Source organism: Phocoena sinus, chromosome 12, assembly GCF_008692025.1.
Source record: "Phocoena sinus isolate mPhoSin1 chromosome 12, mPhoSin1.pri, whole genome shotgun sequence".
NCBI classification, from domain to species: domain Eukaryota; kingdom Metazoa; phylum Chordata; class Mammalia; order Artiodactyla; family Phocoenidae; genus Phocoena; species Phocoena sinus.
The window spans coordinates 48,792,752-48,819,144 of NC_045774.1; the positions used below are offsets into that span (position 1 = coordinate 48,792,752).

General features: G+C 39.5%; 1 protein-coding gene across 1 annotated transcript; it reads right to left on the minus strand.

Annotated features, from left to right (window-relative positions):
• Positions 1 to 25,973, minus strand: AMD1 (adenosylmethionine decarboxylase 1). The gene is made up of 9 exons (XM_032651223.1): positions 25,537 to 25,973; positions 9,870 to 9,956; positions 8,749 to 8,875; positions 6,816 to 6,918; positions 5,763 to 5,805; positions 5,520 to 5,664; positions 5,315 to 5,407; positions 5,079 to 5,234; positions 1 to 4,655 (listed from the first exon to the last, which is right to left on the minus strand). The coding sequence occupies exons 1-9, from the start codon at positions 25,644 to 25,646 to the stop codon at positions 4,515 to 4,517; spliced, it is 1,005 nt and encodes a 334-aa protein (XP_032507114.1). The 5' UTR covers positions 25,647 to 25,973; the 3' UTR covers positions 1 to 4,514.
• Between the last annotated feature and the right edge of the window lie 420 nt (positions 25,974 to 26,393).

The following is a 26,393-nucleotide window of genomic DNA, read 5'->3' on the forward strand; positions in this document are numbered from 1 at the left end:
TACAAGAAAAAAAAAATTTTTTTAATTGTGTAAGTTAGCAATTGGAAAAAAAACAATCCCATCGATAGGTTTTTAGCGTCAAGAAACCTAAAATAGTTATGACATAATCAAAATCACACATTACACAAAATACTGCTGAGAAAAATTAAAGATGACAGATGGATTCAACTCAATGCTAATTAATCATAATGCCCATCAGGCTTTTAAAAAATAGAAATCAACAGGCTTACTTTAATATTTACATAGAAATACAAAGTACACGAAATAGTCAAAGCAATAAGTAGACCTACACTAACATGGTCAACCTAATTTATTAAAAGGCACCAAAGTAATTAAATGGAAAAAGCACAAATGGTGCTGGATTAACTGATCATATGGATAAAAATGAACCTCGATCCCTACCTTGTATCACTTAGAAAAATTTCAGATGGATCATAGATGTAAAAGCCAAAAATTATAAAGCTTTTACAAGAAAACATCACCATCACAATGTGGAGGAAGGCAGATTTATCCACAGAAAAGATCCATTAGAAAAGCTGATAAATTAAGACTTGAAATTAAGAACTTCTACTCATCAAAACTTAGAAAAATGAAGACAGACTAGAAGATATCTGCAAAATACTAGACCAAAAAATTGTATCCAAAATATATAAAAGTCCTGTATCTCATTAATAAAAAGCCAACCTAATTTTAAAATATACAAAACTTATTTTCATTCAAAGAATATAGTAAATGGCTAATTGACACAGAGCATGTTCATTAGAGAAATGTAGATTAATACAAGATACTATTACATACTCAGAAGCCACAATGCTTATATGCAAATGTTCATAGCAGCTTTATTCATATTTTCCCAAAATTGGAAACAAAATGTTCATTAACAGGAGAATAGCTAAACAAATTGTGGTACATTCATACAATGGAATACTACTCAGCAATAAAAAGAAATACATGGTTCAACCTCTCAAAACTTTATACTAATGAAAGCATTAAGTGATTCAATTTAGTTTCAGAGCTGGGGGGGGAGGGAAACCCTAGTCTATGGTGAAAAAACATGGATAGTAGTTAAACTACCAACTAAAGTAGGGGTAGTGCTTTGTTGCTTAGGTCGGGGTATAAGGGAAACTTCCCTTGTCCTGATATGGCTGTGGGCTAAAAGTATCCATTTTCAAAATTGTAGTTAAGATTTGTGTATTTCAATTTTTAAATAAATCTTACCTAATAAGAGGTGTGCATAGCGGACAGATGAATGTACCAAAGCAGAACTGAGAACTATCGAAGCTAGGGTGTGAAGGTTCAATTTTTTAAAATATACACCCAATTAAGATGTTTAATTACAAATCTCAACCTATTTTTATGGGCTCCTAGCTCACATATCCAACAGCATATTGGACACCTCTTGACACTGCCAATGGTTTTCTTCCAAACTTAGTCACGTAACAGATCTCTCTGACCCTGCCTCAATTTCATCCTAGGTTTCTGGTTTCAACAACTCAGGAAAATGCTAGATTCCAAGTAGTCTGCAGAGGGTTCAGTTTGGGGTAAGAATTGACACTTATCATCTTGTAAAGGACTAATAAAGTAGACCCTAAGGAGCAAACATAAGTGGGAAGAAACCAGAAAAGTAAAACAAACTGATGGTGATCAACAGTGGACATGCTTGCAGTGAACTCAGTTATAAAGTCTCTGAAAATAGGAATGGGTGGATAGAATCCAAAGGACCAATACTTCTTCCATTATGACAAAAAGGGTAGATGAGAATGTCAAGTTTGAAGGTGGGTAGCCAGGAAATGGTGAGTTATCTGACTAGGACAATAAAAGCCTTTTATCTTTCATAGTGTGATATCACATTTACCATATTTTTCAGATTATGTCCCTGAATCTGATCAACACCAAGTGTCTGCCAAACTCAGTTACCTGTTCATGTAAAAGAATCTGGTGCTGTAAGTATTGCACACATATGTAACAACCTGCTTTTCTACGATCAACCCTTTTTAACTCAGATGATGAGATATGTACCCGCATGGCACAATGATCAAAAGCTTATAACTCTGTTCTAGTTAATAGAAATAACCATGAGTTAAACTCTGCCCCCACCCCACCATCAAGAGAGCCTATTTCATAATAAATGTTAGATTATTCCACCTTCAAACGTTTCACTTTTCTAGCTCCAAACTCTAGCATTCTTATTCTGACTACTTACACCCTTTCTACTCTTTGATATCCTGGTATATAGCCTGGATGATTTCCTTTGAGCTTCAGGTATGAAGCCACTAACAAAAAAATGTTTAAATCTGTTCTCCCAGGAGCTTAGAGATCTTATCTTTATGACAACTCCCATAAATCTTAAAAAATGATCATTAAATATTGATTTACTCAATTAATTATAAAAACTTTAGATGTCTAGTATTTGGTCATGTATACTATTTAAAAAAATACATCAACAGAAAACTTTCTGAATATCACTAGACAATGAATTAAGCAAACCTTTATTGAAGCTTAAATTGTGGTACAGAAATACATTTCAACTGATTTAAGTCCAACACCACGAAGAGAGAAATTATGGCACCAAAATTTTCCCTCCTCTATCATACACACTAGGATTAATTTAGATTACTATTCAATCTACAGTTTTTATTTTTCTAGGCTTTGTTCCATACAAATTTGTGCAGTTTCTCAACATTAAATAGAAATCTTAAATCTATTGGGCTGGGGCAGGGATCAGACCTCAAGCCAATAAGTGTTCATCAAATCTACTGGGACACTGTTCAAGAACAAAATCCACTTTGAGCATTGGTCCTCATAATAGCACCAAAACATTAGGTACTGTGCGCTAATTACAGAACCGGACTGATCCATTGATTGAAAGCTTCTTCAATGAAGCTCTGAATCAACATGTTTAAAAGTCAAAAGTGTTCCAACCACTTGATTTCAAACCAAGTAGAATTTATGTTTAGAAACACTAAAAAAAAAGTGTTTCATTTATAAGTACAGAAGGAACAAAAACATCACTGCATCAATCCAGAATGAATCAAAAATTGTTTGAGGACAAGAAGAAATACAAAATTGAGTCAACTTTGCTCTTTTCTCAGCTGCTTACATAAATGTCCGTATTAGCAAATACAGCTAAAAGATGCCAACTCTTTTAAGCCTGTATTTCTAGTCATTTCCAATTGACCATTTTGGAATTTTGTATGTTATGTTTTATGGATAGCACTCTGCTTCACTGTGTAGTATGTCTGAATAACCTGAACAGTTCTCATTCATCACTTGATGTTACTCCATGGAGAAAGAAATACCAGTAAGAGGAAGCGTCAGAACACTATCACATGCATCACAAAGTCACAGAACTTTTTAAGTCACAAAGATGGCAAAGACATCGATTCTGCTTTGAACGAAAGTTTATGGCATATCATTAATAGAAATTAGTGGAAATGGCTATGAAAATAAAAGTTGAGGTGAATCATCTGAGCTGACTCAACTTGTTGAATCCAACACAACCTTTATCTTAAATCTCCTTGCTAACAAATTTAGTGATAATTATTCTATACTACTACTTAGCAAGTTAATAAAGACATGGTACCCATGAGAAGCTAATCTCATTTAATGGGGGGCACAGAATGGCATACAGTTCTGCCAATATTCCCTAGTATCAATCTACACCTTCTTCACTAATCAACACCAGCTTATTCCAAAAGAGCTCATGGTAACGAAAAATGCCAAACTCCCTTGACCTTAAAAGAAAATTAAGCCCAGGGTCCACCCCCAACCCCGTTCCCCCTCTGGGGTATAAGGTTAGTGTAAACCCACAGTGTAACAGTGTATTGCTTTATGGAGGGGGTGTGGTTGGGAGGGAGACACCATGGTGAGGAATGAATCAAAGTCACACAAGTATAGGAAGCAGTGAGATAGTAACACACAAAATGGATAACTGCAGTCATTTTCGTAGAGGACTCGACTCGTGGAAGAAGAACTTTGATTGGTGCTGCAAAAACATCTGTATGAAGTAGAAATTCATTTCAATAACATTAGTAGAGAATATGTTCTAGAAAGTGGAGGTAACTGGATGCAAAATCCTGGAAGCAATTTAATAGAACGGTCCCAGATGGCTAGGCTGAGGCCAACACCTAATGAGGACGAAAGCCTTGTCTGTGGGGAATTTTGGATGATACCTGGAGAAATATTACACTGTGCATAAACCAAATTGAGTTGTTTTCACAAGTGTTGTAAAGTTTCATATAGTAAAAGGTTTTTTCTACATGCACTTCAATTTCACAGCAAGAGTGGCATAGGATACCTAAACACAGAAGAGAGCATTCATGCAAGATATCTAACTCCTTGATATAATAATGCATACAATTCAAAATGATTACACTATCATTACATCTAGGGCTTTCTGCAACTACAAGGTGGTGGTTATGGAAAGCATGGCCCTTGGTATCAATATCTAAAAAGCAGCCACCACCTTCTTCTATGTGTGTTCTCTTTTTGCGTTTCTTCTTCATTTTTCTTAATCAACTCTGCTGTTGTTGCTGCTTCTTAGCAAAACTGGTAAAAACAAAATTGTAATCATTGAACATAGCGCTCTGGCAATCAAGACGTTTAAAACCTTCAATCTTCTGGGGTGAAGAAAGCACTGTGCGACATTTAGAACTCTGGGGAAAAAAATTAAATTAACCATGAGTGCTTCCAATCTGCAGAAGTATTTTCAAACAAAGCAGTCATGCAATAAATATTTAAGGCTACTATTTTAGTCAAACTGTGGCACTGAAATATTTTAGCTGACTTCTTAGGGGTGGGATGAAGTGGGGCACCTTATGTCCCCTGGCACCCCCCACCCCAAGGTCTATCAACAGTGAAAATAGGACAAGAGGAGCCCATGAACTGGGTTAGATATAAAAACAAGGACCAACATAAGTCTAATGAAACACATAAAGCTTCTCATCTACCAAACACCTCAATTAGTAGTACCTCTGAATATCTGAATGATTAATGTGCCATCTCAGAATACATTTTATGACATGCTTCACTATCTTTATTTTCTGTAAGATTTTATTGTCGATAATAAAATACTTTACCTGATTTACAAACAGGGTGGTCACAAATTTTCCTGGCTTGAAGACTTCCACAACTTTCCTGATCAGGTCATCATAGGAGGTCTGACTTAAGTTTGTTTCAAAGCTAACATAAGAAAATTCTGGTTCTGGAGTGATGTGAATAGTCCAATAAGTTCCCTTTGAGAAATAGTTTTGTGTTAATAATGGAAAGGGCACACTTAAATATTTCAATTATTAAGCAAGATATTCTTACTTACATCCGATTTCATTCCATTCATTGAATACCCACAAGGATTGAACAGTGTGGCATCAATGACAGAACCTGGTATCAGGTCACGAATTCCACTCTCCTGGAAAAAAGCCCAAAAACTGAGTTAAAAACAAATCTGAAAAATAAATGGAGAATGAGTTAAAATATTTAGTCACCAAGCAGAATACAGAATTATTATTGAAAATGCTTACACGAGTGACATCCTTTGCAGTAACACCATCTTTCATGTAGAACTGGTCCATAACTGCTGGGTCAAGCTCACTCATCAGAATTTCCAGGGTTTGATCTGGCTGATTGATTACCCGACTCTCTGGGAAATCCAAAGTATACAAGTACCTACGTAAAAGTACAAAATAGTTTCTAACAATGACAACTCCAAGTTTAAAGTAAATCTTATGTAGAACAAAACTTCCATCAAATTAGGTCCAACATACCAACAATCAGAATTCATGCGTCCCATACAATATGCTGCTCCATCTGTTGAAGGAGAACATAAAATAAATTTAACAGATCCATTCGATAGCAAGTAGGCAGGATCCCCCTCACCTTTTAAGAAAAAACTTTACTGGCTGTCATTTAGAGATGCACTTCAGCTAGTGAGTCAGTCTAAATGGTGCTGAGAAAACTATGGTTTACTCTCCCCTAAAACTCCATCAGGAAATGGAATTTGGTCACCCATTTATCTATTCTCTCAAGTAAAAAGTTATTTTATGTAATATGTCCTCCTGTCCATAGTGTTTCAAAGCCTCATTAAACACAGTAAATTAATAGTTGGTAGATATTTAAACTAAATTATACTCAGCACTCTTATTTATATAAGTAGTACAATTTCATATTAGTAGATGAGGTAAGAACAGTAGGATAGAAATCTGATTTTCTTTTTAAATCATCCCTGTGGACAACTTTGTGCCATGTGACTAAAATCATCCAGGTTTTCAGCCTCCTTTAGGATATGAGGGTGTTAGATTAGATAAACTTTACTTCCCTGTCCTTGAAGCTCAAAAAGGAAGGTCTATAAATAAAGCTTAGCAAATGGATGGAAAAAATCTTGCCAATTTACTTGAAGTGACACTATGCTCTCACTAAGTTGACCATTTTTAAGCTAGGACAATTCCTATATAGAATGCTCGACAGAGTTTCTTAACATGGACCAGTGCCTTAGCCTGGGTTTATGAGGTGACTGGGCATTTTTCTGGATGAAGGGATTACAGCCTTCATAACCACTAAGTTAGATATAAATGAGGGCAACTGGCTAGATGAAGATGAGCTCTCCCTCTGGCAGGCGATCAATTCCTTGATTTTCCCCCCATCATTTCAACAATACTTACACAACATACTCCAAAAATTGTAATCAGCTACGTTGATATATTTATCTTAACTATATAATGTGCTGCATTTGACACATAGGCGCGCGCACACACACACACATTTGAGAGGATATATCTTCTAACTTTAAGAAAGCAGGATTCAATTCTATTAAAACTTACTTGGGAAAATTGCATTCAGAAACTCTATTTCTTCCTGGAAATTCCGGTGTGGGTACCCTTGGTGAGAAGGCTTCATGAAATTCTTACGAGAATAAAAGAAGCTCTATAAAAAGACAGACAGATAACTTCATACACTGAATTCTATCACCTTTCCGAAACCAATCAACTATTTTCTACATATACATATCAAAATCAAAACTATATCCATAAATATTTTCCCCAATGACAACTAACATAGTGTTTTTCCTGTAATATGCTTAATAGATGTATAAGTACTTTGCTGGCCGACAAACAAAAGCAAAGGCCACTATGTCAAAGAGCAAGGTTTCAGACCAATACCCATGGGTTAGTGTTATACAGAGCAACTTTGTTTTTCAGCTGTGAATAGAGTCTAAATAGAACATTAACCATGTAGATTGTGTCACTGAATTTCTAGAAACTAAAAAATGCCCAACTACTAATGATGGGTCATAACAACTGTAGAGACAAGGTACAATATTTATTTCTAGAGCAGAAGTTTCTTTCTTTGTTTTTTTCTGTGCCATATCACGTGGCATGTGGGATCTTAGTTCCCCGACCAGGGAATTGAACCTGGAACCTTGACAGTATGAGCACGGAGTCCTATCTACTTGATGGCCAGGGAATTCCCTAGAGCAGGAGTTTTCTTTCTTTTTTTTAAAAAATTAATTTATTTTGTTTTATTTAGTTTTTTGGCTGTGTTGGGTCTTCGTTGCTGTGCGTGGGCTTTCTCTAGCTGTGGCGAGCGGGGGCTACTCTTCATTGCGGTGCGCAGGCTTCTCATTGTGGTGACTTCTCTTGTTGCAGAGCATGGGCTCTAGAGCGCAGGCTCAGTAGTTGTGGTGCACGGGCTTAGGTGTTCCACGGCATGTGGGATCCTCCTGGACCAGGGGTCGAACCTGTGTCCCCTGCATTGGCAGGCGGATTCTTAACCACTGTGCGACCAGGGGAGCCCTAGAGCAGGAGTTTCTAATACGAGTTTTTTTTTGTTTTTTTTTTTTAAATTTAATTTTGGCTGCGTGCGGGCTTTCTCTAGTTGCAGCAAGTGGGGGCTACTCTTCATTGCGGTGCACGGGCTTCTCATTGCGGTGGCTTTTCTTATTGCGGAGCACAGGCTCTAGGCACTCGGGCTTCAGTAGTTGCAGCACATGGGCTCACTAGTTGTGGCTCACAGGCTCTAGAGTGCAGGCCCAGTAGTTGTGGCACATGGGCTTAGTTGCTCCGTGGCATGTGGGATCCTCCTGGACCAGGGCTTGAACCTGTGTCCCCTGCATTGGCAGGTGGATTCTTAACCACTGCGCCACCAGAGAGTCCCTAATCTGAGCTTTATAACAGGCATGTAAGCAAAAATTTTGTGGCAGAACATGTGTATATTTAGTTTCAAAAGAGTCACTGATCCAAAAATTAAGAACATATTGCTAAATTTAGATTTTCTTAAAAGGGTCAATAATTAACAAAAACTGTTTTAGGTCCTAACGACAGCTATCCTTGCCATAGTTAATTATTAAAATCCAACATTTGCTTATCAGAACAATTATACCCTAAGTATAAATTCTGATAGCATTCAAGAATTAACCGACTATTGCTCTTTAACATAATCAATTCTTTATTATGAAGACTGGATGATTTTTCTTGCTTTTCTTTTTCTTAGTTTCTCTACCATTCATAGTAATAATATTAAGGAATTAACTACTGAAAGTGTCTGGTTTTCTTTTCTCCCATTTGAGTTTTATCCCAACTCATTCTCTGGTTCCTCCATATTTTTTGCTATTAATGAGCAACAGGCACTCTTTCTCCCCATGTTGTGAACGTCCTTACCCATTAAAACTGAACAAATATATTTACCAGGCACATCACCGAACCCTAACATTTACGCCCCACACCACAAAAGGATAAATGATTTTTGATTACTTACTTGAATTGAGTCAAACCCACTGTAATCCCTAGCAAGTTTCAACAGGGGAACCAGTGCTTTCAGCAAGAGGGTGGTACCACATGTCTTCAAAATGAAACGTCTCTTGGAGACAAACATGCTACTCTCACTGCAGTTTAAAAAAAAGTCACAATATTATAACAATGTTTATGTACTACTGAGATGCTTAATCTAGTATTGCACTGTCATTTACAATGTAAATTTTTGGCTAATAATTTTAAATGTTAAGATCTCAAGGAGGCAAATAATGTACTATAGTATTCTTCCTCTTCTATTATATAAAAATCAGTGTAATGTTATAGGACCCCACAGAAACAGAACTTAAATTAGGTATAAAGCATATTAGCTCATTACACAAACTCTCTTTTAGTAGTCAACTTTCCTCCTCACCTAACCTAACCTAACCTAGGACACTAAATTCATACTTTACCTCATTTTGAACTGCCCACTCTCGTGTATTTCTGTAACCATCTCATTACTTTTCATTAGATAATAAGCTCTATGAGGAAAGGAATGTTTGTTTTTACTCACCATTATATCCCTAGGGCCTGGCACATAATAATCATTTGATAAACATCTGTACATGCCAAGCACAAGCTTCGTAAAAAGCAGGCACCATGTTCAATACAATAGCCCCAAGGCCCATTATAGTATTATTATAAGAATTCAATATAGTATCTTTGTACCTATAAAAAGGTTGCATGGCTTTCTTCTCTTACATACAGCAATCCTATTTGTATGATGAAGCTAATTTTCACTTTGCCTGAAGTTCTGAGAGAGAGGCATATACTAAAAAGGAAGACCTGTATCAGGGACTGTGGGCAAAGGAACAGTGCCATTCTACCCTCCCCTCCTTCACAGACATTTCCTGCTAACCTCAAGGAGGTAGTAAAGATGGCAACCATCTTGAAGAGCTATTAGGTAAGACTTCAAAAACCTACTGCCTAGGGACATCGGAAGTAAACATTTTATTTTACATCATATTTTAAAAAATAAGATGAAAACAATTATAGAACTAAGATCCAGAAAAATGATTTGCTATTCCATGTAAAGTATGATTCAGACTGAAATTGGTTAGCCAACACTTGTTTTACAGGACTTACCTGAGTACATAAGCTTCCTGCTTGTCAGTTTTTGTCACACTTATGATTGAACATTGCACATCCTTCAAAAGTATGTCCCACTCGGATCTATTATTTAACCAAAAAGAGGATGATTAATTCATAACAGTACTCTCATAAAAATTACAAAGGTCTCAAAGGTTTCCAATGATTTAAGACCACATTTTATATTTGTTGTCACATTCTTGTTCCAGCTTCTCTTATGAATACCAACATTTAGTTTTGTTTCAAAATAATTTATATTGGGGCTTCCCTGGTGGCGCAGTGGCTGAGAGTCTGCCTGCCGATGCAGGGGACACAGGTTCGTGCCCCGGTCCGGGAAGATCCCACATGCCGCGGAGCGGCTACGCCCGTGAGCCATGGCTGCTGAGCCTGCGCGTCCGGAGCCTGTGCTCCGCAACGGGACAGGCCACAACAGTGAGAGGCCGGCGTACCGCAAAAAAAAAAAAAAAAAAAAAATGACATATCCACCAAATAAGATGGATACATTTTGCTATAGCATGTAAAAAACAAAAAAGCAAACCAAAACCCAGGAAATTATACTACGTATTTGCAATTTATTAAGAAAAAGACAAATGGACAAAATAATGTAAATAGGCCATGTACAGAGGAAATACCAAAGGCCAATAAACCAAGGGAAAACATTACCTTTCACTAAGTGATTAAAGAAATACAAGTTAAAATGAGATACTTTTTTCCCCTATCAAATTCTGATTGTTTTTTGTAGGGGGGATGCACCACACAGCATGTGGGATCTTAGTTCTCCGACCAGGGATCAAACCTGCGCCTCCTGCATTGGTAGTGCAGATTCTTAACCACTGGACTGCCAGGGAAGTCCCTCAAATTCTGATTTTTAACCTTACTATATGAATTACAATTTAAAAGCATATTTCCTTCACCAATTAGATTGGCAAAGAGATTTAAGTTTGACAGCAAAAGTAAGCTGGTACTCTCACACAGTTTTGATACTATTTTCTGCTATCAAATTGGCAGCTAATCACAATGCCCAGTGCTGTTTAAAGGTCTAGAAGCATTGTCAAAAAAAACCAAAAAATGCCTTTGGCTGACAATTCAATAGTACAAGCATACCCATAAGATCTTGGGAATACTGTTACACTCTAATGGGATGACAAAACGCCCATTTCAACAAAGCTGAAATGCAGTAAGGCAGTAGACGGCAAAAAGGAGGTCATGCGCTAGTCTTAATCTACCCGATTGAGACCTAAGGTAGTGCTTCCTCTTCAGTGTGCCCACTATAAACAGAGAGTTAACATAAAATATTCCCACAGGACAGCTTAAAATAACCAGATTAAAGGCTAGAAATATGTTTTAAGCCTCTTAATATTTGGCAACTCATTCTTGTATACCCAAGAAAATGGCACATTAAAGTTTTCTTTTCCAGTTAAGACCTTGTGAGAGAAATCCTCAACAGCACAGCCAGCACAGAAATAGGTATGCTTATTCTTTTGTATTAAAGGCAAACATAATACCAATCAATCCTGCTAGAATTTTGTGCCTGTTTCATCATTTTTCTAAAAGAATGTTATTGGCCCAATGGGCTATTGGATGACCAGCCACAAGGCAGTAGTAATTCCTCCCACTGGTAGATTAAATTGAACATTACTCAGACCCATCTTAAAACTTAAATGATTTAGCCTTGCTAATGATTAATTATAAAGCCTATTTGCCCATAACTTTATCAAGCAACTTTTTTTTTTTACGAAGCAACTTTTAAAAAGAGCTAACAATTACTCTTTTTAAGAGGTGCTAATGATTGTTTATATAAAGAAGAAAATACGTATTAGACTTGGCCATGTTTTTGCAGTTTGTTTCAAATTTTAAAAATGGTTCAATTTGTTTAGGGAAGGAAAAACAGTTGCAATTAAGACCCAGTTCTGAGTTAACACAAATTTATAGATTGTCTTAGGTACTGAAGTAGTAGCTTTCAGTTTCATATTTCTAAGACTCAAAGGTCACTAAATGTGCAAACAACATTCCAGAACCCACAGTATTTCAATTCCACAAAGAATATGCCTTCATGCAAAAAGAAATAACCAGAACTAAAGGAAAACATGAGGCTCTTATTGAAGCTATTGCTTTTCTGCTTTGTGACATTTCTTACAATTACCCCTGGGCTTGGTTTAATAAAACCTACCTCACATGACTGATAATAAATTACATAATGCATACAAAATTTACCTACTAGATAGTAAGAATTCAAATACTGAATATGAAGGTAAATAATAAAAATACCCACTATAAACATTAGAAGCATTTAAGTAAAATTCTGGAGCACAGGGATCTCTTTAGAGATCTAATTCAGATCTTCCAATAATGCTGCTGGCTGATGTCATTACCTACTGACTTCCCACTAGAATTAAGCACTCCTGCAAATATTCTCTTCTATCCACGGGACATAACATAAATAGTAAATAGAACTGAAAAGCAGTGATTAAAGTTAACTACCCTCCCCCAGTTTTATTCAGATATAGTTGACATACAGCACTGTGTACGTTTCAGGTGCCCATCATCATAGTGATTTCACTTATGTATACTGCAAAATGACTACTGCAATAAGTTTAGTTAGCTTTCATCACCTCACATAAATACAATTTTTAAAAAAGGCATTAAAAGAAAAAATTTTTTTCGGTGTGATGAGAACTCAGGGTTTATTCTCTTAACATTTTCTTCACATATCATACAGCAGTGTTAACTATAGGATGTTAAGACTTTTAAACGTGTTCTGTGGCTGAGCTAGATATAGTATAACAAGAACTTTTCCTCGCTTGTATAGGTTTTTTTCCTGGACTTGCTTTACACTTATCCAAATTTATCCTCAGATGTTCCCCCAAATGTCTCCTCTTTCAACGTTTCTTTTAAGTGGTTCTTGGCCAAGAATAGGGTGCTAAGACTTAGCTAGTCAGAAGTTCTATGCTTGTTTAGTGGACCTCTCTCTATCTAGGCTGTTTCACTTGGGAACTCGTGTTTTTTTTGCTGTTGTTCTTTCCTGGGTAGGTCAGATTACCAAATATTCGGTTCTCTTGCCTGGAGCATATTAAGATTTCTGGTAGGTAAAAGAGCTGATAAAGGGCTAGGGATCTCACACTCAGTATAAACTTTTTATTCTGTTTTCAGTGTAGTGACTCTACCCCTCAACTGTACCTGCTTCCCTTACTTCAGAAAGATCCTGTTTTACTCTCTCCAAAGAGTAAACTATTATCTAATCTTCAGATCTCCTGGGATCCCCCCTTCTCATCTGACACATTATATGATAAAGACACAACGAGGGACTTCCCTGGTAGCGCAGTGGTTAAGAATCTGCCTGCCAACGCAGGGGACATGGGTTTGAGCCCTGACGGTAAGATCCCACATGCCGCAGAGCAACTAAGCCTGTGCGCCACAACTACTGAAGCCCTCGTGCCTAGAGCCTGTGCTCTGCAACAAGAGAAGCCACCGCAATGAGAAGCCCGCGCACTGCAATGAAGAGTAGCCCCGCAGCTCGTTGCAATTAGAGAAAGCCCGCGGGCAGCAACAAAGACCCAACGTAGCCACCCCCACACAAAAGACAATGAGAAGAATAATTAAAGCAAATAAAGTGTACATTGACAAACATATAGATAACTAATTCACCCAAATCAAGCCACCTGAGAGTGAACTAGAACCTTATAATTATGCTGAGACAACAGGTGCAAACTTTGACTGTTCTGGATACTGCTGAATGGATTTCACTCTACCTAGAACCTCTGTCCCCACCTCCCTTCCTCCAGCTCAAGCCACCCCACTACCCCCACCAGATCAAGTCTGCCATTAAAATGTTTTAAAACTCAGAAGGCTTACCTAAGTGCTTTAGTTGTGTGGCTATTTGGGTATTCATGTTAATCCCACCAGAATCATTCCAGGTAGTTAGGGATTGAATGTGTAATTTACTGTTTCCATCCTCAGTGCCTAGCCCAGTTCACAGCAGGTCCTAAAATATTTATTGCATCTGGCAATAATTTTGATTAGATCTTATAAACTTACTAAAAAATAAAAGAGCCTTAAATTAAAAAAATCTAAACTGCTACATGATCCCATTCAGTTTTTTAAATTTGTCACCATAATAATTCAGGTATTTAGAGGGTGAGTTCTTAAAAAGAAAAAATAAAAGATTCATTTAACAGAATTATTCTGTTAATGAGCTACACATATATCTTCCACTTGAAATGCTATCTTAACCTGCATAAATGAAGTTTAGTCATTTCACTGTCCAGTATCTTAGCTGTTATAGAACCCATTCATTATAATGAACCTAGACATGGACTATTTTCTCTGCATCACACTCCTCTTTCTGTGAATCTGACATAAAATGTTAAAACTTTTGGTTTGTCCCACCAGGATCTGTTCATTTTCAGTCTCAATATTTTCTCTGTTGTTCACACTGGGCAATTCCTACTGATCTGTTTTCAAGTTCACTCACTCTCTGTCATCTCCATTCTACTAAATAAAGCCCATTCAGTAAACTTTTTATTCTAGTAGTTATTTTTTAGTTCCATCTTCTATTTCTCTGCTAAGACTTCTAAGTGTTCTCCTTACTTCTTATAGAATGGTTATGATAGATGCTTTTAAATTTTGATCTGCATCACCTAGAGGCTGGAGTCTATGATTGTCTTCCTTTGAAAGAATTCCTGGTCATTTATTTGTATGTCGAGTAATTTATGATCGCATCCTGGACATCACACTGTATGATTTTACATCTCCTTTAAATCCTATGGAGCATGCTGATTTTAAAGAACTGTGTTAGGGGACTTCCCTGGTGATGCAGTGGTTAAGAATCCGCCTGCCAATGCCTGCCAATGCAGGGGACATAGGTTTGATCCCTGGTCCGGGAAGATCCCACATGCCATGGAGCAACTAAGCCCATGAACCACAACTACTGAGCCTGCACTCTAGAGCCCGCGAGCCACAACCACTTAAGCCCGTGCGCCTAGTCCATGCTCTGTAACAAGAGAAGCCACCAATGAGAAGCCCGTGCACCACATCGAGGACCCAACGCAGCCAAAAAAAAAAAAAATTGTGCTAGCAAACAGTTGAAATGGTTAAGTTCAGTCTTGTTCTCATCCAACTTCTATGGGTTATGTTACGATTTCAGAGTTATGAAAGCCATTGCCATGGAATTCTGAGCTGTCCTGCATATGTGCCACCCAGTGGCCAATCTGTCAGTTTTCAAAGCCTTTGATACACTGTTTAGGGTCAGATCCACACATGAGCAGCTAAGGAGTGTTCATATAAATCATTAAGGGATCACCTTCTTCACCTCTTTCTCTCCATAATCTCCACAACAACTTCTGGCTCAAGGGGGGGAGGTTTGGTGGGGGGACTGGGGTGGTAGTGAAGATGGCCTGCTTCTTGGTCCTCTGGCTAGAAAGCCAATTTAGTTTCCCCACTCTGCAGCAGTCTGCTACAGGACTGCCTGAGCGGTGGCAGGAAAGAACAGAAAAAAAGCAAAGCAATACGAAAATAAAAAAGGGATTTTCCCCACTCTCTCTAACCCAAAGGGGCCCCCCTTCCCTTCCTTCTTTGCATTCCAGAAAAAGACCTCTCTCAGAGCTCAGTTTGCGTGCAGTTCCAGGTTTCTGGCAGCTTTTGAGACCACCCCAGGAGATACCAGAGAAAAAAAGAAACAAACTCCCGACTATTTCAGTGATATTTTGAGTTTTGGCTTCCTTCTACAATTCACCTAACATTTACTTTTCAGAGTTCTCAGATAGCTGCTCCATGCATTCTGTCCAGGTTTTTTAGTTGCATTTAGTGAGAATAGAATGTGCTTATTCCATCTTGATGGAACAAGAATGCTCTTGCACTCATTCATCACTGTTAATTCTACAACCAAACTCTTCCTCACCTAATGGAAACCTTCAAGTAGGATTTTTCAAAGTCACAGTATGAAAGGAATTGCTTTAAACACCCTAAGCCAAACACAGTTGAACAGTCTATCAACCAAGTGATTATAAAAACACAATCTTAGGAGCACTGTTGGCTCAAAAAATAATAAATCAAAGGACAGGAAAGATGCAACAGAGATACAGAATTGAAGAAGTTAATACAATGCCATACATGAACACAAAGAGGAAGGAGAAAACCAAACAGCTGAGAATTTCAGCAAATTATTAATATCACATTTCTGAGGGAAAAATAAGCCTCCTTATGTAAATAAGCTTTTTTGGATCCTAGCCACACCCAGATCATGATAAATATCCCAAATAGTATGCTCTTTACAAATGACAGTACATGGATTGACTGATCTTAGTCACTATGCCAGAAAAGTAAAACATTAATGGCATGCCATATTTTATAAGTTTTCTTAAAGAGTCTGTGGTCTAATAAAAATAGAACAAACTGGGGTGTTAACACAGTAAGAGAGGCAATTAAAATGACAAGAGACTTCTATGTCATCTGATTCAATAACACTTGTAATGGCTAACTGACTTTTTTTTTTTTTGGCCATACCACATGGCTTGTGGGATCTTAGTTCCCCGACCAGGGATTGAACTGGGCAACCGCAGTGAAAGCTTCTAGTCCCAACCACTGGACCGCTAGGCAATTCCCCTGGCTACACTCTTTAATGTAAAAATTTAAGAAGTAAACACCTCAGGTCAAATGACCTTTAACAAAAGTACAAGACTAATTGGGCAAAGAGTCTCTTGAGCAAATGGTGTTGAGAAAACTGGATCTGCACACAAAAGAATGAAATTAGATACTTACCTTACACCATATAACTCAAAATGGACTTAAACACCTAAATTAACAGACTTCCCTGGTGGTCCAGTGGCTAAGACTCCTCACTCCCAATGCAGGGGGTTCGATCCCAGGTCAGGGAACTAGATCCCACACGCCACAACTAAGAGTTCGCATGCTGCTGCAACTAAAGATCCGACATACCGCAGTGAAGATCCCCCGTGCTGCAACTAAGACCCAGTGCAGCCAAATAAATAAATATTATATATATATATATTAATGTTAAACACCTAAATTAAGACACAAAACACCTATAAGAAAACATAGGGAAAAACTTTAGGACATTGGATTTGGCAAAGCTTTCTTGGATGTTACACAAAAAGCACAGGCAACAAAAGCAAAAATAGGCATATGGATCTACATAAAACTTAACTTTTATGTATCATAGGAAAACACTCAATAGAGTGAAAAAGCAGAATTGGAAAAATATCATACATCTTATAAGAGATTAATATCCAGAATAAACAAAGAACTCCAACAACAAAAACAAATAACCCAATTTAAAAGTAGGCAAAGACTTAAAAAGACAATTCTCCAAGATATACAAATGGCCCACAAGCATGTAAAAAGATGCTCAACACCACTATTCATAAGAGAAACGCCAATCACATTCTTGATACCACCTCACACCCATTAGGATGTCTGCTATTTAAAAGGAAAAACGAAAGAACAAGTGTTGGCAAGAATGTGGAGAAATTTTAACACTTATGCACTGTTGGTGAAAATGTAAAATGGTGCAGCCATTATGGAAAACAGTATGGACATTCCTCAAAAATTTAAAAATAGAATTTACCACATGATCCAGCAATTCTACTTCTGGGTATATACACAAATAATACAAAACAGGATCTGGAAGAAATATTTGCACATCCATGTTCACTGTTACTCACAATTGTCAAGAGAAGGAGGCAACCCAAATGTCCATCAAGGGATTAATGGATAAAGACAAAGTGGTATAATACATAAAATGGGTTATGTGGTCTTAAAGGAAATCCTATCACATGCTTCAACGTGGATGAATCTAAGAATTTTATGCTAAGTGAAATACACCAGTCACAAAAGGATGAATACTGTAGGTTTCCACTTGAATGAGGTAATCAATACATTCATATGAAGTATCTAAAGTAGTCAAAATCATAAAGAAAGGTGATTGCTAAGGGCTGGGGGAAGAGGGGAGGGGAAATTAGTGTTTAATGGGTAGTTTGTTTTGCAAAATGAAAAGTTCTACAGATCTGCTGCACAACAAAGTAAACACACACACCGAATACTGCTTAATTGTACACTTTGTTAGACTTCTAAAACATCAATTAAAAGAAGTAAATGATGGAGGGAACAAAATGCTGCAAGCAGGTGGAAGAAACCTTTAGAGCAGAGTTTCATTTCACTCTTATCACTTAGATTCTACCCATAGATACTGTAGGTCAGATACTCTGCAGATGGTGCCTCGAAACCTACATTTACTTAAAAGGGCTCCATGTGATTAGATTCCTCTAATGGTTTTCTTCCTTTAAGCAAAAATCACTGGTTTCAGGACTATCAAGTAATTTACCCAAAAAGCCACCCAACTGAACTATTTGAAGCTTCCCTGAACTGTGACCTTAGCTATTAACTTGACCTATCTGTTTCAGAGACTCTCCTTATCACATTACATTCAGGCCTCAACACCATACCCAAAGTAGTAGTACTAGTAATAGTAGTCTGACTCAAACCTATCCTAGAACATGAGATTATTCTTTAGCAACGTCTAGACTGACCAGAATTTAATTCAGATTATCCAGAGAAATAAGCTTTTATCTTTTGTTCAAAGAAATCAACCCAGAATGCACTGTTAATTATAATCAGAGTACTAAATCCGCCATCTCAAACTTTACCTAAAAGTTAAATGAGTATAATTACTGCTACTTTCATTTTATTATTACTTTCAATGTGTACCTCTCAAAGAAAGGTGGTTTAACTTTTTTTTTTTTTTTTTGCCGTACGCGGGCCTCTCACTGCTGTGGCCTCTCCCGTTGCGGAGCACGCTCTGGACGCGCAGGCTCAGCGGCCATGGCTCATGGGCCCAGCCGCTCCGTGGCATGTGGGATCCTCTCGGACCCGGGCACGAACCCGTGTCCCCTGCATCGGCAGGTGGACTCTCAACCACTGCGCCACCAGGGAAGCCCAGAAAGGTGGTTTAAAGATAACAGTTCAAACTTTTCTGAAACTGCTGTGAGGAGTTAATGAGAAGCTTAACTCAATAAGAAGCTTTTCACTCCACAACATTTACGCTAAAAGGTTTCTTGGCAATGGGTTGTAAATTCCTTAAATGTAAATTATTGATATTGAAATATGGTGCAGTCATTTAGTCAAGTAAGGCATGAGTTCTGGGAAAGTTAATGCTGAGGTGTAATTTACTATTTTTGCAACTGCCCCCAGTCCTTTACTGAAGATTTTATTTTAGCTTACAAATTTGAGTGAAGGAAAGAAAGAAGAGCAGAACATGCCACTAGTCCTAAATGTCTTTTCCAATATTAAAATTATAGATGGTAGTTTTCATCTAACCTTCCCACGATTAGTAACACGTCTAACACCTCTAACCTTCCCACAATTAGTAAAATATTCTCTTCACCTCCATCCACTACAATTTCCCATGTGAACCTACCTCATTACTAAGAATATGTATAGCTCAGGTCTGAGATGAATTCTAAAGCAAAAAGGAAAGCCAATTTTAGAGTCCTGAAAGATCAGATTAAACTATCTTTCCTCACCAAAATTTCTTCTTTTCTAACATACTTCCTCCCCATAGCTGCCATTTCTTATAAAAAGGCTTTTGCTTGGTCCAGGATTTTAGTCCGGCAATTCTAAGACATTATGGAAATAGACATAAATGGTCTATTTCTATTCAACATCATTTGAAATCTGAAAAATTCAGTAGAGAAAACTGCAGGTTAAACCTAATATACTACTCCCTCTTTTTATATTTCAACTTTAATTACTGTGTGAAATAAGTCAGTTTTAGAACACATCATCTGTTCCTTATTCATTTGGATGTCTGGACTACTGCTTTTCTCCAACATATTGTTAACCAGTATTATTTAACCCAAGCATACCAGAAAAGATTCTTTCTTAAAAAAATAAAACAAAATCTATATAATGTGCCCCTTTTGTCTCCCTTGAGAAATCAGTAAAAAAAAAAAAAAGATTTTCAGTATTATGTCATTTGTTCAGATTACACTGAAGGTAAATGCTACAATTCTACTAAATGGCCTACAGGAGAGTGGGAAATGTTTAACAGAAAGTGGGTTCCAGGGAATTAACTCCCTGGCAGTCCAGTGGTTAGGACTACACTCTCTCACTGCCAATGGCACGGGTTCCATCCCTGGTTGGGGAACTAAGAACCCACAAGCTGCGCAGTGCTGCCACCCCACCCCCCACGCCACACAAAAAGAAAGAGAGTGGGTTGCAGCTTGACTTGGAGTTAAAGCTTGGAAAGATGGGCCAACTTTGCTTCATGTGCTTTCTATTCCCTCATACCATATTAAAAAATCAATTCCAGATGGATTGCAGATCTAAATATGAAAAGTAAAACAAAGTTTAGAGGGAAAAAATAACATCTTCGTTACCTCAGGATGAGCAAAGGTATCTTAAATAGGATACAAAACCACTAACCATTAAAGGTGAAAACACTGATAAATGGGACTACATTAAAATTATGAACTTTTGTTTCTAAAGCTATCATTAATAAAATGAAAAAGGAAACCAGAGTGTATAAAATATCTGTAATACACATACTGGACAGATAATTCATCCATAATATATAAAGAACTCCTGCAAACTGAAAAATCATCCCAAAAGAAAAACAGGCTGACTTGAACAAGCATTTCACAAAAGATAGCCAAATGGTGAATAAAGATATGAAAGGATGCTCAACTCCATTAGTCTGAAGGGAAATACATAGACCACTATATACCCACAATAATAACTAAAATTAAAAAAACAATACAAGTGTTGGATGAAGATATGGAGCAACCAGCACCCTTATGCTGACTATATGCACACCCTATGACTTAGCAATTCCATTCCTAGGTATGTGTATATTTAACAGGAAAGCATACATATTGCTCACTAAAAGACACACTAGTGTTCAGAGCCATATATTTGTATTAGCAAACTGGAAATCACTCAAATACCCATGTTAACAATAGATTTGATAAACTGTGGCATATAGACACAAAATACAACATTGAGAATGAACTAAAAAACCTCAAACATAATGCTGACCAAAAGGAGGCATAATGCATACTAAATGACTATGTTATATATAAAATGGGGAAAACTAATCTATGGTGTGTTAGAAATCAGGATAGTGGTTCCCTTAGATGGAGAGGGGAATAGGTTATAATTGGAAGGAGGTACGGGGGATTTCTGGCTAGTTACATTCCTCAGATTTGAGCGCTGGTTACATGAATGTGATCAATTTGTGAAAATCAGAGATGTACTTATGAGTATTTATTTATTTAGGCTGTGCCGGGTCTCAGTTGCGGCACTTGGCATCTTCATGCGGGGTCTTTTCGCTGCAGTTCCCCAACCAGGGACTGAACTTGGGCCTTCTACATTGGGAGCATGGACTCTTACCCACTGGACCACCAGAGAAGCCCATGATTCTCTTAACTTTTGTGTTATGCTTCAACAAAAAGCTCAAAAAACCCAAAATATCTGTATTCAGAAGATATGCTGTTTTACTATTAGTCAGATTTTTCAAATCATATTGTTTTATTTTGGCAGATTACCACTTTCTCCAGCTCTGCTGGAATATTTCCTTCAAAATGGCCCTACGGTTTTTTTTTCTCTTGGTTGATGTCTGTGGAATAATTTTCATGTCACAAATTCTTCAAACCCCACACTGCTTCCAACTAAGTATTTTTTTGGATCCTTATACCTGATGATAGCAGAATCTTTTCTATAAAACTATTTCAGCAGCTTTTCAAATTCTCCAAATTCATATTCATCGTTGTTACTGTACAAAGAATTTGGGGACATATAGTACTCTAAACTTCAAATTCATTTGAATCTTTTCATTTACATTAAATCTACAAGATTCTTGACATACATGTATACCTGGGAAACTATTACAAAACACTGACCGCATGCATCACCCCTAAAAGGTCCCTCATGCCTCTCCGTAATCCACCCTTCCCCCATAACTCCATCCTCAGGCAACCACTGATCTGCCTGTCAGATTCTTGGAATTTTCTGGTTTTATAGACATGAAATCTTACAGTATAGTACTTCTTGTGAGGCTTATTATTTTTTCTCCAGCACAATTATTTGTTGCATGTATCAATAACAGTTCATCTCTTTTTTTTATTACTGAGTAGTATTCTATCGTATGAATAATCATAATTTGTTTATTTATTTGCTTGTTAATAGAGACGTGTTTCCAGTTTGGGGGCTATTGAAAAATAAAGCTGTTATGAATACATTCATGTAAAAGTCTTTGTATGGACACATTTCCTGTTCACTTGGACAGATGCATGAGTGGACTAGACTGGCTGGATCATATGACAGATGCATTAACTTATTAAGAAACTGCCAAACCATTTTCCAAAGTGGATATACTGTTTTCCATTCCCATCTGCAGTGCGTGAAAATTCTGATTCCTTCACAGCTTGTCAGGGGTCTGATATCAAAATTATACAAACCCCAAAAGGAACTGTGATGTGTATTCCCTTTCTGTTAACTATTAGAATGTATGAAGAAGGTTGGAATTATTTCTTCCTTGAATGTTAGAACACTCCAGTATAACCATCTGGGCCTAGATTTATATTCAAGGGATGATTAATGATTAATTCAATTCAGGCAATGGTAATAGGACTATTAAGATTTTCTGTTTCTTCTTGCATCAGTGTGGAAAAGTATTTTTCTAGGAATTTCCCCATAATATCCTTGTTATCTTTTAATCCATAGTGATGCCCTCTTAGGACATCTTAACCCTTTCCATAACCTTAAGTTTTTATGTTTTATAAACAGTGTAGTTAAGTTGTTAACTTTATTCCAGTCTGTTAGTTAATGTCTTTTGACTATGACTTTTGTCTATTTGCATTTTGGCAGTATTACTGAGGTTGGAGATGTGAGGTTAAGGACAAGGAAGGATTTTCTGGCTTCCAAACTTTTATATCATTAAAAAAAGAACAAAGCTACTAAAGACTGATTATTCTGTGGAAGAATTAAGGTTTAACTGCATTAAGCAATCCAAAACTCACCATCTCCTCTACTTGAATAAAAATATGTCAACTTGGTAGAGCACCCTTTAATGTTAAGTATCTGATATACTTTCTCCTCCAGCCTGGTTTGCTTAAAGAAAGGAAAAGAAAAAAAGATTCTGTCCTTAAGGGCAAAGAATCAAATGTAAAGATATTAACACTTATGGTTACAATTTGTCAGTCAGTTTTTAAGTACTATATATGTATTAACCCACTTAATCCTCACAATTACCCTATGAGGTAGGTACCATTATTTTCTCCATTTTAGAGACATGGAAATATCAAACAGCTAGCTATTAGATGATATTTGAATTCAAATCTAGACATGCCATAGGTCATGCACGAACCATCTCATTATGCATTACTCTTCTGGATGACTGATAACTCCTCTGTGGTCTCTGGGGCCTGCACCCCACCTCCTCGGAGACCAGAAGCCAGTGATTTTCTCTGGCCAGGCCATTGGTTTTAGGTGATGTATCAAGCATGTATTGTTTTTCAGGTACTTTTTTTTAAACCTCTGAATAAATAACCTAACCAGTTGATCTCTGCCTGAGAGGTCACTGAAAAATGTTCCTCGAAGGTTACCAACGGACATCTCTGTTAAATCCAATAGATGTTTCAACAGCTGAAATGTGCTAAACTCTCACAACAGTGATGTAACAAATTTTACGTGTCTACAAAACGTATGGTACTAAATCACGAATTCAACAAAACTGAACATCCTGTCCTTGAAGGTATAACTTTTGCCATCATTTTAAGATCCACACTGAAGCAGTAAAACAATTTCAGCTGATTAAAGTACAAAAGCGGTTCTCAAACATTTAAAGAAAGCAAGTTGCCCATTTATAAGCCTTTCTCCTCCTTGATTCAGGGAACTCTTAACCAAAAAAGCGCAAGCTTAAATTCTGGCATTTTTGCCCAAGAACTCGGGGAGGAAACACTCCCTTCCCTTTATTAAGAACGCGTGCTTACAAATAAAGCTTCAACCCATTTAAAGAGCCAGAGCAGAAAATTTTGTTATTCATTTTATATAAGACTGTTCTTACTCATTAGTTCTTCCTCACAACATTTTCTAGATAATCCCATCACAATCGTTTTACCAAAGGCGTATTACCAACACCAGGGAGCTTTCCCATCTGTGAAATGGAGGAAATACTAAGCTTCCCCATATTTTGTAAGTAACTGCTTCCTATAAACATAAAGGGCTAGAGTAAAGGGATATATTAAGACATTTTTAAGTGTCGCACAAAGCTTGAAAAATGAAACCGGTCACACTTTAGCTAACGCGATGCTCTTCTACAGGAGATTCCTTCAACATAGATCGCCTTAAAGTCCCGGCAGCACGTGTCCGCCTGGATTCCCTTCTCCAGTTGCTTTTTGTCAGAGAAGGCGGCGAGCGCAGCCAACATTCCTGAAACGCCCATTGGCCCACACCCCGGGGCCAGGCTCCCGGTCGGGCCAACGAGCTCATTGGTCGTCGCCTCTCAATGAAGCGGCCGCGCCGGCTCCGCCGCCGCCGCACGGCCACTCTAGCTAGCTGCACTTGTGCGCGGAGAAGCCTAGAAAGCCAAGGGGTGCTTAGCGAGCCCAGCCGGGGGGAGCCGGCCCAGCCACCCCAGGGGTCGCCTGCGCCCTCGTCTGCGATTGGATCAAGGCCACTACAAGACCTCTCCTTTTCTGCGCGATCGCCCAGCTCTCTCGCGTGACTGCCCGGGGTGGGAGGCTGGGGCCCCAGATTCCTTTGCTGGATTAGGCATTAAAGGTATTATGTCCGAGCTCGGACGGGCCTCTAGCCCGTGAATATAGGCAAGCGTCACTCTACCCCGCACCTCGCCCGGACCCCGCCGACTCGGTAACAGGTTACACAACCCAAGGTCAAGAGAGTCGGGAGCAAGCCTCGGTGGGCTCCCTGGGCCGCCCCGAAAAGGCTTTGGTGCAGAGCACGTTAGGGCGGCGGTGGGGCCCAGCCACTGCGACACAGCTGCTCCCGCCCAATCCCCGCCGCCCGGGCGCCACATGCTGCCAGCGCCGACCGCGGGCGGGAGGCCTGCTCGTCAGCCCCTCGGCCCGGCCCCGGGTGGGCCCCCTCCTCCCGCAGCACGCGGAGAGAACGAGTCGGACTCCTGTCCCGCTCCCTCCCTCCTCCATTCCCGAGGCAGACACGCCCGAATTAGCGCCTGACTAAGCCCGCCGAGCCACACCTGCTGGGAGGGAGCCCGCGCGGCCCCCACCCCCGGGCACCTCACCCGGGGCCCCGAACCGCCAACTCCCGCGGAGGGGGAGGTAAGTTTGGGAGGCGAGGGCCGCCAAACCACCCCAAGCGTCGCCGCCCGCTGCCCCGCACGGGGGACGTTACCTGAGCACGCGGCGGCGCCGGCCTTTTCCCCTCCCCCCGGGCAGCGCCCGGCCCTGCAACGGTGGCGGGAGAAGCCGGCTCGGGCCGCGCGTGGACCTGGCCGCTCCCGATAGCGCCGGGGCCGCCCTCCACGGCCGCCCAAACGACCCCCGCCCGCGAACCTGCCCTCACCTGAAGGCTGCGGGAAGCCAGCCCCCGCCCCCCAGCCTGGGGCTGGTGCCTCCCAGGCGGCGACAGCCCCCAGACCCGACTGTGGGCGAGAGCCCCGAGCACCCACCTTGGGATGGTGCGAAGATCCCCAGATCCTTGGTTTGCGTCGGGTTGCTGCCTGGAGAACCAAACCTCCAGCAGCTTCTCGGTCCCTTCGAAAAAATGTGCAGCTTCCATCACCGTGAGACTAGCGAACAACCAACAACCACAGAAAATCAACTAAATTAAATCTCTTCTCCCGCCGCTGCCGCCGCCGCTGCGGATTGTTCCAGCTGTGTTACTAAAGTTCAGGTTCCTTTTTTGCTATAATTTTATATTAACTTTTTTTAAAAAAGGGTTAATAAAATTTTCCCGGCTTTTTTTTTGTGTGTGTGTGAGCGAAAGTTGAACGTGAGTCTGTTGGAAATAGAGGCAGATACAGCTCAGTCTCTTGTAGTCCGCTGTTTCCCCGTTAGAGAGAGTAGAGCGAGCGCTAGCTAATGTCGCCGGCCATACTGTGGGAGCGAGGCCGCTGCGTGAGCACCGAAATTATATACCCCGTCTACCCGAAAAGCCAGGAAGTGACGCAGCGTCCCGCCCCTGCGGCTCATTGCTCCAGCCTCCTGTCAATCACCAACCACCCAGTTGCGGCTGGCTGGCCGCCCGCCTGCGAGGAGCGCGGGGAGCTGGCTCCCTCGCTGCGGTGCGGGTTCGGGCTGGCAGCTGGGCGGGAGACGGCGATCTGTTGTTCGGCTGGGGACTACAAACCTGGGGTCGAATGCGGAGTGGGTGGGAGAGCGGGGACGGAGTGAGGAAAGGCTGTGTAGCGCTGCGTAAAACAACTGGTTATCGGGGAACATGGGTGGATCCTCTGGAGGGTTGGCGGGGTTCGGCGGGGGCGGTGGCCACTGCTGGGCTGGCGTGGGGGTTTTGATCCTGTGCACT